This window comes from Petaurus breviceps, unplaced genomic scaffold (genome assembly GCF_028583685.1).
Source record: "Petaurus breviceps papuanus isolate PSGF00001 unplaced genomic scaffold, PetGlider_PUasm1.0 184, whole genome shotgun sequence".
Classification (NCBI taxonomy): Eukaryota; Metazoa; Chordata; class Mammalia; order Diprotodontia; family Petauridae; genus Petaurus; species Petaurus breviceps.
The window spans coordinates 15,067,930-15,082,971 of NW_027185793.1; the positions used below are offsets into that span (position 1 = coordinate 15,067,930).

Genomic DNA, 15,042 nt, shown 5'->3' on the forward strand with positions numbered 1-15,042 from the left:
AGATAATCTTTAGATAGGTTTACTGAAGGTGAAAATCAGTGGCAATTTTTTTTAATCTCCAATGTAGTATTTGGATTTGAGAAATATATAGTTCTTAGAAGTCACTCTAAACAGTTGGAAACTCTTCTTACAGTATATCCAAGGGTTCAAAAAATAAATATTCAGGAGCATTAATTTGTTTCTGGATGTGTGCATGCAAGTAAAACAGCAGTCATAATGTGGAAATTTCAGTCACATTTTGCAACTAATTGGAAGCAGATTAGAATTCAGCCTCAGGGGAACGTTGTCAAACTAGAAGCTAGAGCAAATGAAGAAAGAGGTGAAAGCATCGTGAAGAGCTGACAGATTTACAATGCTCAAGGCAATAAACGGGTACTAGATGAAAATGAATGAGCTTCACTGTACTCCATGTGGTTCTCTCAGTCATATCTCAGCAATAACAGCACAGAGCTATGAAACTATTATTTTCAGTGGGGGGAAGGGAAGAATAAGAAAGTGCAAAAAAGCTACTCTGTACTAAGCATAAAAAAGCATTATAGAGTTCAAAAAAGCTATTCTGACAAAATATTAAAAGCACACCAGAGGCTCTTTAACTAATGCAAGGAAAACAACTAATAAGACACAAAAGAAAAAATTGCTAGCCACTGATGTGATAACCAGGACATGCAAAAACTAGACTATACAAACATCAATGGAAGAAAGCTTTTTTTTTTTTTTGAAGGAAGATTGTGGAGGATAATATGGCAATGGTGTAATGGAAACAGCTGCTGGATTTCTACTTCAGTGTCTGGCATCTGCTGCAGTATTATGGGAAAGAAAGGCTGGTAAAGGATTTGGGCAAGGAATGTAAATGTAGATAATAAACTAAATGTAGTTTGATTCTAAGTTCATTTACTGCTTAAAAGTTGTTGAGGGTTTCCCCCTTGTTTTTAGAAAGAAAACAAGCAATAACAAAGTTAACTCAAGTACCCATTCATTGCAATTGCATAATTTGATAATGTGGTATTTTCATTTACTACATTAGAATAAGAAAACAATAAGGACATATACAGGTTGAAAGACTTGCAGTTTTGTTATAAAATCACAATCCCAGAAAATTTATTTAGTAACTGTCATCAAAGCATCTTTGAGAGAAAAAGAAAAAAGTAAGGTAACCTCATTTTTTTTTCAAAACTACTCTGCTTATCTTCCACACACCTTAGAGAAGCTAAATTGTAAACATTCCAATAGATGCCATCTTTCTATTTTAACATGCCCCCAAAAGTCCACCACCCTGCTAACTTCTGAATTAGATTAGTGGGCAGTGTTTATTTGTTGCATCTATTTTCCCCTTCACTGCAAAGATTCAGTTCTAATTTCATTTCCATCACAAAAGAATGAAGAAATAAAACCCAAAAACATAAAACTAAAGTACTGCTGCTACTCTACAGTCAAAAGCCTACATAAAGCCCATATTTGATAGTATTATTCATGTGCTGTGGTGAACCACACACAAATAAACAGTCTTCCATTAAGAATGAAAACCCAAAGACCTTCCAATTCAAACATTACTGTTGATTTTAACATGAGCCATGCACACAAAAATCAGCCAAGGATATGACAGGAAATCCAAGAATAATTTGGTCTGGCTGTTGTACACCTTGGGAAAGAAAGCTGTAAGATGCTTTTGACTCTTCCTAATGCTGGAAGTGAAGAATGGGAAAAACAATGAAATCTAAATACATAAAAAAAATAGTTTTATAGTCAAATTAAAAAGCACTTACTATTTATGGTATTTTAAAAAATCACAGAAAGTGCACTACTAATAGCAATGCTTGGTGAGAATAACTTAAATTCAACCTACATACCAAAGCAGCAGCAAAGATGAATGCCTTAAGCACACAGCACACTCTGTAGCCTGAGGGGCCAAATGTGCTTAAGGGTTTCCTGGGAAAAGCCCAAATGCAGAAATTTTCTTTAATTAGAAGAGTGAAAAATGACTTTTAGGAATATGAAAAGTGTGATCAGTTGGAATTTGGTCTTCTGTTGCTAACTGACACATATAACAATTCTTAAGACATATTACAAACACAATTTATAAAAAAATCACAGACACAATGATAAAAACCAGAATCACACTGACTGATATAAAATCAGTGACCAAGCTATTATTTCAATCTGTCATGGGAAGGCAATAAAATTGCTACCAGGTCTCCTCAAGTTACTCTTCAATAAAAAGAAGCCATTAGGGAAATTTAAGGGGGGGAGGGGGATTGGGGGGGACATCAAAACCTTTAAAGTTCCTTTAAGTAAAATTATACATCTGTGGCATGATGCCATCTGCTCTCTGGTTAACATAATAAGCCTATTCCACAAACTGAATATCAGCTTTCTAAAACCATTATGTATAAGGCAAAATATAATCAATATGCTTTTATTTGCTCTTTTAAACTATAAAAGCTGCATTCATATGGTATTATTATAATATGCTTAAATGTCCCTGAAGGCACATTTTTCTTAAGTTTTTAGCTGGCAACAAAGATTCCCAAGAAACAAAAATGCAGAAGCTGAACTAAAATAGTCATTGTGAATAATAATCAAAACATAAAAAACTAAAAGGGATAAAACTGCATTTTAACTCAACACTCAACTATTTCTGCAAAAAATCATATCAAATCACTGTCTTTCTCCTCTAAATAATGCCAAATACTTTGAGTACAATGGGGAAAACACTAATTATGATCAAGGCCAAATTTTATTTTAGATCCACTGGAAAAAATAACCCGTTTTAGAAAAAACGATGATTCTTATGATTTTGGTAACACTGGCCTACCAAACATGGGAAGCATTAATACATAATGTTGAACTAGTTTTAGCTCTACAAAGTATGCTTGTAAAACATAAACACAGACGTGAAAAATTTCTTTTAATTCATTCCCAAAGTTATTGCTATCCAAAGTTTAACAATTTATACATAATTCTGTTTCAAGGGTAAAGTTTCAATTCCCCATGCTTAATTTTTAGTTCTGAAAATAACAAGGTAAACAACCCAAATGCTAATCAATCCATTCTGAATAGTTTCACAACCATTCATTCAGTTGCAAAGGCTTTTTTGTTCCAGGTCAAAACCATTTAGCCTGAATTAAAAGAAAACTGCAACAGAGAACATCATTGGTGTGAACCTCAGCTGTGATAAAGCATTTCTAAACTGGTGGTGCTCTTATGTACACTGCTACCAAACCATAATCAATTTTGCTATGGATTTTTTTAAGCCATCAAAAATAATTATACATACTCATCTGTGATTACTGCACTTCTCAATCAAATAATGCCAAAGAGAAGTCTATGTTTTTGGAATGTCAAAATATCAATCAGGTTTCTATGCCATTCCATTAGTAAAAGTCACACCTTTTCCCACCCCTCCCCCCACCAAAAAAATAATGTAAATTCTTTGGGTAGAGTTATTTTTTAAACCTGCAAAAATATGATTTATGATGTCATATTACAGGATTGGCCTAGGCATAATAGTCCTGACTACTATTTTAAGGAGGAAAATAAAGGGAAACCAATCAGTCAGGAAACAAACAAAAAGGAAATCTTTAATTAAAAAAAACAAAGATAAATTCAGGATCCAAACAATATTGTGCCATAGCATAATTACTGTGGAAAACTTCTATAGTAAGCAGTAAAAATAATATGACACTACTCCTATCTGTTTTATATCACTTCAGATTTTATTCAACAGAAATTATACTGGCTCAAGATAGTCTATATCACTAAAAAACTGAATTATACTCATTTTTTAAAACCACACACAATAAACTAAATAAACTTTAAACACACATCAAAAAGCCATTTTATTCTCCCTTTTAAGAAAAGATTCTCAAGATTTTTTTAAAAATCACTCAGTTAATTCTGCATTTTCCTACTGCAAACATAAATTAACCAAAATGGACTAAATTCCAGATATGATAAAGCCAATAAGGCAGTACTGCTTAAAAACAAAGAATTTGTTTTAAGGGAGGGTTATAATCGAGCTTGTCCTAGTATGGCTGCCTAGGTCTGCTATCTTTAAAAAGCCAGATCTTACATTTGTTAACAAAAAACATCCTTACTAGTTTTAAGTATGCAAAGATATTAGGAGTTGTAGATTTATGACTTAAGTGCTTGTTGCTAAAATAGCTTTCCAATTATCAAGGGTCTCTTAGGAAAGGCAAAAATGCATTATGTGTTAATGATCACAACCAGGGGCCTCTTCTTTACTCTTGTCAGAACTAGAGCTGATCCTTCCTGCAGCTTCACCATTAACATGTCTGTTTCCTGTCTGCCCACTCAGAGATAATGTCATTTATCTCAGGAAGGCACAAGACCAGTCATTAGCTTCAATAAAAGAGCTCAAACAAAGACAGTATGGTGTTTTATACAGGCCCCTTAGTCAAGAATCTTACAGCTTCGAAGTCCAGAACCCAAAAGTTATAATTAAAATCTTTTTTCCAGCTATGAACAAGTCCACAGGATGGCTCTGAATAGCAGAAATTACTATGTATACAAAATTTTGGTCAATAGCTTTATCACAAAGAATTAGGTAACTGCTAAGAACTTTCTGGAGTCATCCTTGGAGGTTTTTTCCCCCTGAGGAAAAGTGATGGAGAATTGACAGAATAATTCAGGTATGGGCTTTAAATAGCAAGATCTTTGAAGAAGTGACCCCTTCTATGTGTTTGCCTGAAGGAACTGAATCACAGTTATAAACTGCTCAGTGACAGAGCTTCTGGAAGTCTTTTAAATGAAAGTGGAACTGGTTAAGGTAAATGTAGGTACGTGTGTTTTCACAGTCTTGTTCATATTATTGCAATTTAAAAAGTTTCAGTAAGTGCCAGGTGAACTTTTTAAATTTAAAAAACATACAAAGTCAAAATTGGAGCAAATTTCAGATATTCAATTCCTGTTTCTATGCTGAAAAAACGAAGAACAGATGGTATTTTCCATGGTATTTGAATCTGGTTATTGAACACCCCTGCAGCTTGTGAGATTTTTTTTTCCTAGCACTTTCAACATGCATTTAATTTACTTACCTATAAAATGCTACTTTGCAGGGGGGAAAAAAGGTCTTTATATGACTATAATTTCTATGGTCTTGAAGCAAAGTGATTGAACATGCATAACGCTCTTAATATAATATTTGGGAAATCAGTCCTTTCCTTCTTATTTGCAGAGTACCAAATTATTACAGGCTGCTAAATAACTAATTCCCAAAGAAAAATATTTATTATTTCCAGTAATATAAACTAAATTCACAAACTTAAAGATGCATAGTTTTTAATCCCTCACACTACCATAAATTATTTCAAATGCTACACTAGCTAAGAAGGAAATTCACAGTGCTCAAAGGTTTTCTCAGAAAGCTTCCTTTGGCTAAAGGGCAGCACCTATTCACACGGCTCAGAAAGCACTGTCACAGTACTAGCAGAGACTATAGAAAATTAAGAGCCTTGAACACTGCTTATTGTTAGACACCCAGAGTTATCAATGTTTTTAACAGCTAAATCCCTTATGTAGCTTTCAAAACAGTTTGCTGTCAAACAACAATGGCATTTGTTCTTTAATTACAGCAAGTGACCTTTCTGCCCTTTTATTTCACAGTGGATAAACTGCCCTCTCCAAGCAGAATTTGGGAGAAGGGAAATAGCTATTCGAAAACCATATTTCCTTTTAACAGAAGCATATTCTTACACTGCTCACCTCACTCACAAAAAAGGCTGCTTTCAGGAGAAAATTTTAATTACTGATACCCTTCAAAATAGGGGGTTAACCTAAAGAAGACAACATTCAGAACTCAATTTCTATGAAAAATAAAATACTACAGGGAAAATGAATTAGACATTTATAATACTTAGCAGACGGATTCCCTTAAAAGATACAAGATAGAACTATAGTGTCTTCTGCCTTTCTCATTTTTTAATCAAATATCTTCCTTTTAGAAGACTCAAAAAACCCTACATTTTAGAACTCTACAGTCATTTGACACAAATAGATACATACATATATATACACATGTATATATGTGTGTATTTATATGTGTATGTGTATATCTAGATATACAGATGTACAAATATGATCATTTAACCAAGCTGAACATCCAATGTCCTAGAAGTTAAATTAATAACCTTGTGCAAGAAAATGCTTCTTACCCACAATAGGAGGCTATTATTATACTTCAAGGTGGTGGGGGAGGGGAGACAAGAGAGGAAGGGCTATTTAACACTGCAACTCCAGGAGCTGTTAGACTACCTATCCAATCTGTTTATTCAGACATGTCCCCTGTGGCATAACAACAAAAAAAAAAATGGGCTGTATGAATATAGTTCAAATATCTTATAATTATAGCATTTCGTTTTACTTTGTTTCACATATTAAGGGAGTGGTGACTTCTACAACATACTTGCAGTTGTAGCTTAAAAGCACTAGAACACTGCCAGTGCTTAATAAGATATAATTTATCATGTGTGACATGACTTTCTGTGGTGAGAAAAACAAATAAACAGACCATAAATATATAAGCATTCTGTAAAAGTCTAACAGTGACAGCCATTTTTATGAATATATTTGAGACCTGCCAACAAAACAAACCAATATAAACAACTGACCCCCTTCAGCTTTTATTAACAGTGAAAAATTATCATTCAGGTTTTTGTTGTAGTTAATTTTCTAAATTTGAACATCAAAAGTGTGCATCTAAATCTTTATCCCAAGATCTCAGGAATCATTTCTCCAGGGAATTTTCTAAAATAAAGCATCAACATTTAATTCACTATAAGTGAAAGCTGTCTCAAACCTAAAATATTCTTACATCATTAGATATTATTTTCTGAATTAAAGTTTAATTAATATTGCAACGAATCAAAGAAACGAAAGGAGTTTCCAAGGGTACAATTATGCAGAGTTCTCCTTTCAAGTGCCAAGGTGAGGAAATATTCCTTAAAGAAATTGTTGCGCAATGGGGGTAGGGAGGAAACCCTAAGGGATGTTGTTTAAGACACTAAGCCAACATGGCAGTTTGATAGACAATGACTAACACTACACAATTTGGCCATGTGAAGCTTTCCCTGAAGTCACGGTGTGCCAACAACAGTGGGTATCACTGGAAATGCAGCTATTATTTCAACAAGGTACAGCAATGAATAAAAACAGTGTTCTCTCTCTCCAATATAAAATGGCATATTTGTTCACAACTTAGGTTATACAAATTATCTATCACACTGATTGATGATGACTTGCATATATAGTAATAATTTAATTCTTCATGTAATTTCCTCTATGACTTGAGAAAAGAACACAAAAACTGGAAAAAAAAAATTAGAGCATCTAACACTCTAATCTCTGTTGCCATGACAGCAGTCTTTGAGATACAGAAATGTCCCAATTGCCAGCTAAACAAAATTGTTGAATGTGAACATTTGGCTGAAAGATTAAAAGGCTAAGGGGGATGCAAAAGGGCAGCACCTCCCACATTCCAGGCAGCCACTGAATCCAATCAAATGCCTCTGACTCTTTAACCACAGCTATTGTGAAGACTGGATTAGAGCAATTTATCTAGATGGTTAAAGCAGATTAGAACTGCAATTTGAAGACAATTGGCAACAAAAAGTAAGTGTCCTACTGTACCAAGTTAATAATAAGATTTGAGGACACCTTTCAAATAAAATGAAGAACTGTATTAAGAGCAAGTTTATATTAAAGGATAACATCAATTTACTTTAAAATGTGATTAGTTTACAAAGTTTAATGCTATTCATCAACAGTTAATTTGATAAAGAAAACACTTCATGTGAAATTTCTGCACGTTAATAAAGCTTTACACAGTTTTCACAACTACAAAACCTAACACCAAAGACGGAAAATTCAAAGATAAATCAAAAGGGCTGCCTAACTTCTGAAATGTAAGTTTAAATACTCAAATGCTACCTCAAAGAGAAATCTATAAGTTACTTTGCAAATTAATAATTCACAAACAATTTTACTGTCACAATTCAGGCCCTGAAAATCAGAGGTGGGAAAAAGGAAATTTTAAGAACATCTCCAAACAATCATGACAGAAGCCAATAGCAGGAGAGTAGATTTGTTTTTTGCAAATCACAACCTATGGAATTCTTTTGACATTTCATTATAAGCTATGAACACACACACCCCTACTCTCAACTAAATACAAGGAAAAACCCTTTATCCTGTGGACAGAGCAATTTCTGCTCTTCAACAGTCAATCTGAATTCAATATGATAAGAGACTGACCTCATTTCCTAAACAATAAAGGGAGTAGGCTTTTTTAAAGGGCTTTATCAATTAAATCTAACTACAAAATTAAGAGAAATACAAAAAAAAATAGATCATAATGGGGCTAATTGTGTGACTTCTCCAGACTCATCAAATTCAACATTCCACTTCCTTTTTTTCCTGTTAGACATCACCTTAGTTATTTTTCCTGTGTCATGAACACAACATAACACAGCAACCTTTCTGTCTCATTTCATCTCTTCAATTTCAGCTTCAGCTGGTAAATGGTAGAAATCAGAGTAGTGACAAACCAATCAAGAGGAAAAGTGTCCCTCCCATTAGGGAGTTTTACACAGAAAAACACTATGTTGGTGAGGGTGATGCCATAGTACCCAAGTACCTCGTTCTGGATTTAATTTACTTTTATGAAACAATACACCAAACACAGCATTTGGTGTTTGAGAGGAACATCTCTAACATAAAGCTGTGCTGCGTTAAATTCCTTTAGAAAAGGTTAAAAAGTATGAAAGCACACATATTACAATTCTTAACACACCTTTCCAAGGGAAGGACCCTTGAACCCAAGGAAACAAGAGCAGAAATACTACTAAATGGAAAGAGTTAAGTGGGCTCATGAGTCTTCTGTCCCATTAAAAAGCACACACCAACTTGCAAACTGCTGGCCAGACGCCCATCTGCAGCAGAAAATGAACTTCTACTTCTGGGGGAATCTTATTCTCTCTCATTCTCTCTCATTCTCACTCTCTCCCTCCCTCCCTCTCCCTCCCTCCTCTTTATCTCCCTCCTCTCCCTTTCTCTTCCTCTCTCTCTCTCTCTCTCTCTCTCTCTCTCTCTCTCTCCCCTCTCTCTCTAACACACAACAAATACACTTACACACATATACTTCCATCTAAGAAGTGATCACTGCTGCCACAACAGCAACAATAACACCATCAGCTGAACAGAACTAAAGTAACTCACACAGTTACTAAATAATAATAGTAATGGTAAAACAATACAAATACCACTAAGACCAAAAGGCAAACTGTCTAAGTTTATGGAATGCATAGGTAAATGCACCCACATAAAAACAGACAGAGGCACACAAGGTGAAGATCGAGGAAGGTGACTTGTCCTACCTTCTCTGTTTTCAGTTTCTTGATTCGCCTGTGGTTTTCCTCCTCCTCCTCTTCTTTCTTTACCAAAATAGAGTTCCCCAAGAGCCCTGAATCCGGGGCATTTTTGTTAACTTCCCCTCCAGTGGAGGAAGTGACACTCCCAGTGCTCCCACAGTGGTAGGGACTCCCGCCATCATTGCCCTTGGCCCCAAAGCCATACAGGTGCCCCCCAGAGGGGGCTTGGCCAGCACTGCCATTGGTATGGCCCTGAAGCAGGTCATGCTTGTCTTTCCTGGATTTCCCTGCTTCCTTATCCCTCTTGGAGCCTCTATTGCTCTGACTTTTACCTGTTTTCTCCTCTTTATTTTTTCCACAAGAGGCTGCCCCAGTGGCAGCAATAGTGGTGCTGGTGCTGGTATTGGTATTATTGCTGTTTGGGTTGCCACAGCTGCTGCTGCTCACACTTTGACCTAGTGCTGAATTCATGCCAGTTGCCTCTCCAGGGCGCCCTTGGACTTCCTGCCTCTTACCAGCACTGCTGATCTCAGGAATCCCATACAAGGCAGCAGAAGGCAGAGATTTATTAGCATCCTTAGAAGTTTTACTCCTTTTCACTTTTGATTTGCTGGTCTCTTTGTGTGAATTCCCCTGGGGAGCAGAGGGATGAACAGAAGCAAATTTTAGGCCATCAGCTAAGACGGTGGTAGCATTAGCCCCACTAGAAGCCAAACTCCCACAATCCTTGGAGCTGCTGCTGCTAGTGCTGTTATTGGAATTATTCATCTCAAATTTCTGTCTGTCCTTCTCCAAATCAGCGTCCAAATCTATTATTAAATTCCCAACCCCAATTTCCCAATCATCACCACTGTCATAAGTATCAACTGTGTTTGGATCCACACCTTTTCCTGCAGTGGAAATGTTCACTGACATCCTGAAAACAAAATTTCTAGAATGAAAATCCGATGAACTTTCCTTTGGTGATGAGGGGACATTCGTTTATCTCCACTTGGCTTTTTCTTAAAGAAAAAAAAAGTCGTCTCTTCCACTTCTTTTTCCTGCCCCAGGTATGTGTCCCGGGTCTATACCCTTCAGTCCAGGTTCATCTTTTCCTGTGAGGGGGGGAAAAGTCGAATATTTCTTGTCTGGGTGTTACCAGAATATAATACAATTAATACTGGGGAGTCAAGGAGTAAGTAAGGGATAGAAGGGTAAGGTATAGAGTAAAGGTGGCTCATGTACTGTTTCCACTTTCCAAAGCAGGTTTCTGTGGTTTTGTTTTTCAAATAGGAAAATATACCAAAGATAAAAAAATTTTCAAAAAAATTTAATAATCTGATTCATAACCAGAAAGCTAAGAACAACAACACACACACACACACACACACACACACACACACACACGTGCACGCGCGCGCGCGAATTTGGGTCTGTACAACACCTAAAACAACAGGGAGAAAAATGGAAAGAAAATAACAGTCCTAACCCTTCCTGAATTTCTTCAATTTTTGTTTTTAAAAATATGATCATTGAAGTTTTAAAATTCGTTTTCAGGATGGTCTTCTGTCTAAATTTCCCCCAATTCTTAGTCTTCAGCAAAAAACAAAACAAAACAAAAAAAACCTAGGCAATTTTTTTAATTCAATAACCAAAATAAGGACGAACAATCCTATAAAAACACCTCACACCTCCTTTGTGTTGTGTGTGCGCGTGTGCTAGCCCTTAGGAATGAAAATTGCTGAAACAAAGAATGGGTGTCCTTTAGAAAATGTAACATCTAAAATAAGCCTCAAGTACTCTCCTAGGTCACAGAATTGCTCAGTCGGTTAAATATAGTATTACGGACTATAGAAAACTGATTAAGACATACACTTTAAGTGATCTACACCAAGGTGGCCTCAGTGACCGCAAATGAGTGTGTGTTTGACAAAGATCAGTTAAAATGATTTCTAAGGGGATCTTTCCCCTTTTTAAACAGTTGGTTGTCAAATATTATATATAGATAGATAGATATACATACACACACATATTGCTTACCTTTAATCCTTTATCATTTTTAATTAGGCCAGCAAATCACAATGCTGTTCCCACTCGACTCAGCAACAACCCTGTGCCTCATTTTACTTAAACATCAAATGATCAAGAAGCAGAAACCAAGTAACACATCTCAGTCAGAATAATCACTCGATAACATTATCCCCCCAGCACACACACACACACACACACACACACACACACACACATACACACACACACACACTCACTCACTCCATTCCTTCCCCTCCCCTTTGGCAAACGCATAAGGAGTCCTTTTCTCCTCAAAAAATATGTTACTGTACAGCTGGAAGATAATGTTTCACATTCAGAACAGAAGCACCAAGGGTGTTTTTTTTCCCTCTTAACAAGCATCAAGAATGATAGCCAAAAAATGGCTTTAAAAAGTTTTCCCAACTTAACATTCCGTCTTCAATTCCAGCCTTGAGTCATCGTGATCAGTAAGTAATGATCCCGAGTAACCAACCTACAGGCGTCCAGTTCATAACAAGAAAGAATGTGCTAACATCAGGACAAATTAGTGAAAGGGAAGAAGAAAGAAAGCACTGAAAATCTGGGCTGGATTTTTCCTGTTAGTCGGGAAGTGGCATTTTTTTTTCTCCCGTCCTGACAGATTTGTTTCTTGAACTAACTTGAGACAAGGGCTTGAAGAGAGGGTAGGGTGGGGGGAAGTGGGGGGGGGGGGTTGGGGGGGTGATAGGCTGGAGGAGGGGTGTTTGGGGAAGAAGAGAGAGAAAAGGGTCTGGGTGAACGATTCAGTGATCTGATAAATCACTTATAAAAACATTTGTTCAGAAGGGGACTTGGTCTTTTTCCGTTTTATGTTTAACAACATAAAAGGGAAAAAAATTTCCAAGTGATGTCCAAGAAAAGGAAAATTCCACTGTCATTCATGCCAATCGGTCATGTGGTAACTCGGTAATTAGAGTCCAAAAAGGAAAACGCGACCTTTTTCAGGACGGTTTTTCTAGCTGCAGCAAATGGCGCATTTCCCTTTTATTTATTTTTTCTCTCCTTCCGCTCCTCTACCCCACCCCCTACTGCATTAGTCTGACGGTCTAGGAGGTTGGCTTAGTATTTTTAATTAGCTGGCGTTTGGAACCTAAAAGCCGTAATGAATTGTCGATGGATTGAAGGTAAAGAGTGGGGCTGCAGGAAATGTAGGTGGGGGGATGGGCAAGTTAGCAACAACCAACCATCTAAAAGGAACGATTTTGTTACAGTTCAAGCCTTTCACATCACGTGAGGATCAAGGGCTCAATTGGTTGTCGTGAGAACAAAAATGGGTGACAAGCGTATCCAGAAAATACTGATCTGGTCTTTAAAAAAAATCTTCAAGTCTGTTCCCTCCCTCTCCTCCCCTCCCCCCACCTCTCGTCTCCAATTCCTCCTTTACGCCCTCCTCCTCCTTCCACTGTTGGCACAGCTACAAGTTATGAATGTGAAACATTTCTCTGAGAACAAGATCCCTGAAGTTAGGAATGAGTGAAATGTACTGAACACGAAGGCAAGGCATATGTTTTAAAGAAACACGTTATAAACCTTTCCTCAAGTTATCTCCAATTTGTAATAGTTTAAGAAGGGGGGGGGGAGTGGAAACAGGAAGGGGGAAAGGGAAGATATTGGGAAGATAAAGGGAAGAAATGGGTCATAAAGCAAAACATTTGCTAGCTTCCAGACTAACTTCTGCAATAAACATATCATCGTGGATGTTAGTGGATTTATTTCGGTTGGGTTTTCGTTGCTTTAATGGTGGGTTGCTCTTGGCTTTTGGGAAAGAGGTGGGAAAATGGCAATAATAACCATTACTAGTAATGGGGTGTTTTACCTAGTACAATATCAAATATTCTGTCCTTATTAAGTGACAGGGGACAAAAATCAGTTCGTTCCCGTGTAATCACTTCATAGCTCCCAAGACCTTTTTTCATGGGAGCTACTTGTTTCTGTATGGAAGTGCAGGCGATTGGGTGGGGTAGGAGAATGGAGACTGTAGACTGTATGTAATTGTGTCACTTTTATTCTCCTGGTTAGTAAAAAAAAAAAAAAAACCCTCCAAAGGTAATATACTTTAAATACCCCCCTCCCCCTCCCACTCCCGATCAAGCCTAATTTGTGTTTAGAGGCTTCACCCTTTGCTTAATAAAGCTAATCCTTTCGTGTTTTGTTGTTTTGGTTTTTTAATTCGAGCAAAACACTGTAATGGCAACGCATAAACCTCGTACATTCCCCTGCATGAAATCCCCTCTACGTGCTATATACACACCATTAAACCGTACTTACGGTCTGTATTGGATCGAGTTGACCTTTTCCTTCTACCTGCATTGAATATGTTTTGTTGCAGCCGCTTTATTTTTTAAATTATTATCTCTTCAATAAATTTATTAAGACGGACCATCAAGTGTCACAAACCTTCCTTTTTTTAAAATTAAAAAATAAAAACAGAAACAAAAAACCCCCTGCGCACCAATATACAACAAGCCTATACTGCAAAATTGAAATCAGAACTGAACGCACATACATATACACAGAGGGAGGAGAGTAGAGCAAAAAGCAGCTCTCTGTATACCTGAAAGGGGCTTTTCTTTGTTCCCAATTCTCTTTCTCATTTGACCAATCAGAATCCAGCTTTTATGAAACCGAGCCCTATGATTGGCTAGATGCTTTCTCTTGGCTACTGTAGAGGGTTGAGATACACACACATACAAAAACACTTGGGGGTGGGGGACAAGTAGAGAGAAAGGGAGAGGGAAAGGAAGTAGGAGGGGTGTCTAGGAAAAAAAGCGTTTTATTTTGCAAGTATCAGTACCCTAGATAGGGGTTGAGAAACCTGCAATAAAATAAAATCATGCTGCCATTTCAATTACTGCATCATCCACTCAACATTTTATTTATATATAACAAATCTTAAACACTAGGAACAGAAGGTGTCGGTAAATGTGAGATTGTGTCATATTAGGAGAAAAAATACTCCTATCCAGTGACCGGAAAAACAGTGACTTGATCAGTGAGGAGCTAAGAATACGGTTTTGCTGCCTTTATCACTGAAACAACCACTGCTGCCTGCATTGTCAGCATTTAGTTGTTTTTGAACATTCTTTCCAAGCACAGAATCCTTTCTACAAATGTTTTCAAGTGTCTCTATGTTTATTCGATGGTTAAATAAGAAAAAAATCAAATTGAGAATAAAGGCAGTGGAAGCCCCTTTGTTTCCTGACTCCAAATCTGCATGAACTGTATGAAGGCAGGCAACCATATAACCACTACTAAGTGAATTCACAGAAATTAGAAACAAATCTTTTCCACCTGGCTTTGTGCATCCTTTAAGAAAAAAAAATTCCTGACATATTCCCATCTTTTACTGGCTTCATTTTTTCATGAAAGTATTGCATGTAAATTAAAAAAAAAAAAAAGAAATCTGTAACATCCCTTAAATGTCCCACAGGCCTATGTTATTAAATTGAGAAGAGTTTCCAGTCCTCTTCAAATTCTCAACCCTTCTGCCCTTCTGTTGGGACTGTTCTTAATATTCTTGATGGGGTACCTGGGGTCTAGATCAATTTGTGAAACCAACTAGTAAAACCAGTCTGTTCAGTTGTAACTGCAATTTGTCCTTTCCCACCCT

General features: G+C 36.8%; 1 protein-coding gene across 5 annotated transcripts in view; it reads right to left on the reverse strand.

Annotated features, from left to right (window-relative positions):
- ZNF608 (zinc finger protein 608) overlaps positions 1 to 13,982 on the reverse strand; it is a 233,840-nt gene extending 219,858 nt beyond the window's left edge. For 2 of the 5 annotated variants that reach the window (XM_069088156.1, XM_069088158.1), the window contains exons 1-2: positions 13,701 to 13,982; positions 9,390 to 10,477 (exon numbers count right to left, since the gene is read on the reverse strand). In XM_069088156.1, coding sequence (XP_068944257.1) covers positions 9,390 to 10,298 — 909 coding nt within the window. In that variant the 5' untranslated portion in view covers positions 10,299 to 10,477; positions 13,701 to 13,982. Of the gene's footprint in view, positions 1 to 9,389; positions 10,478 to 11,402; positions 11,967 to 13,700 lie in introns of those variants that run through there. The other 3 variants (XM_069088159.1, XM_069088157.1, XM_069088160.1) reach the window with 3 other exon arrangements.
- Between the last annotated feature and the right edge of the window lie 1,060 nt (positions 13,983 to 15,042).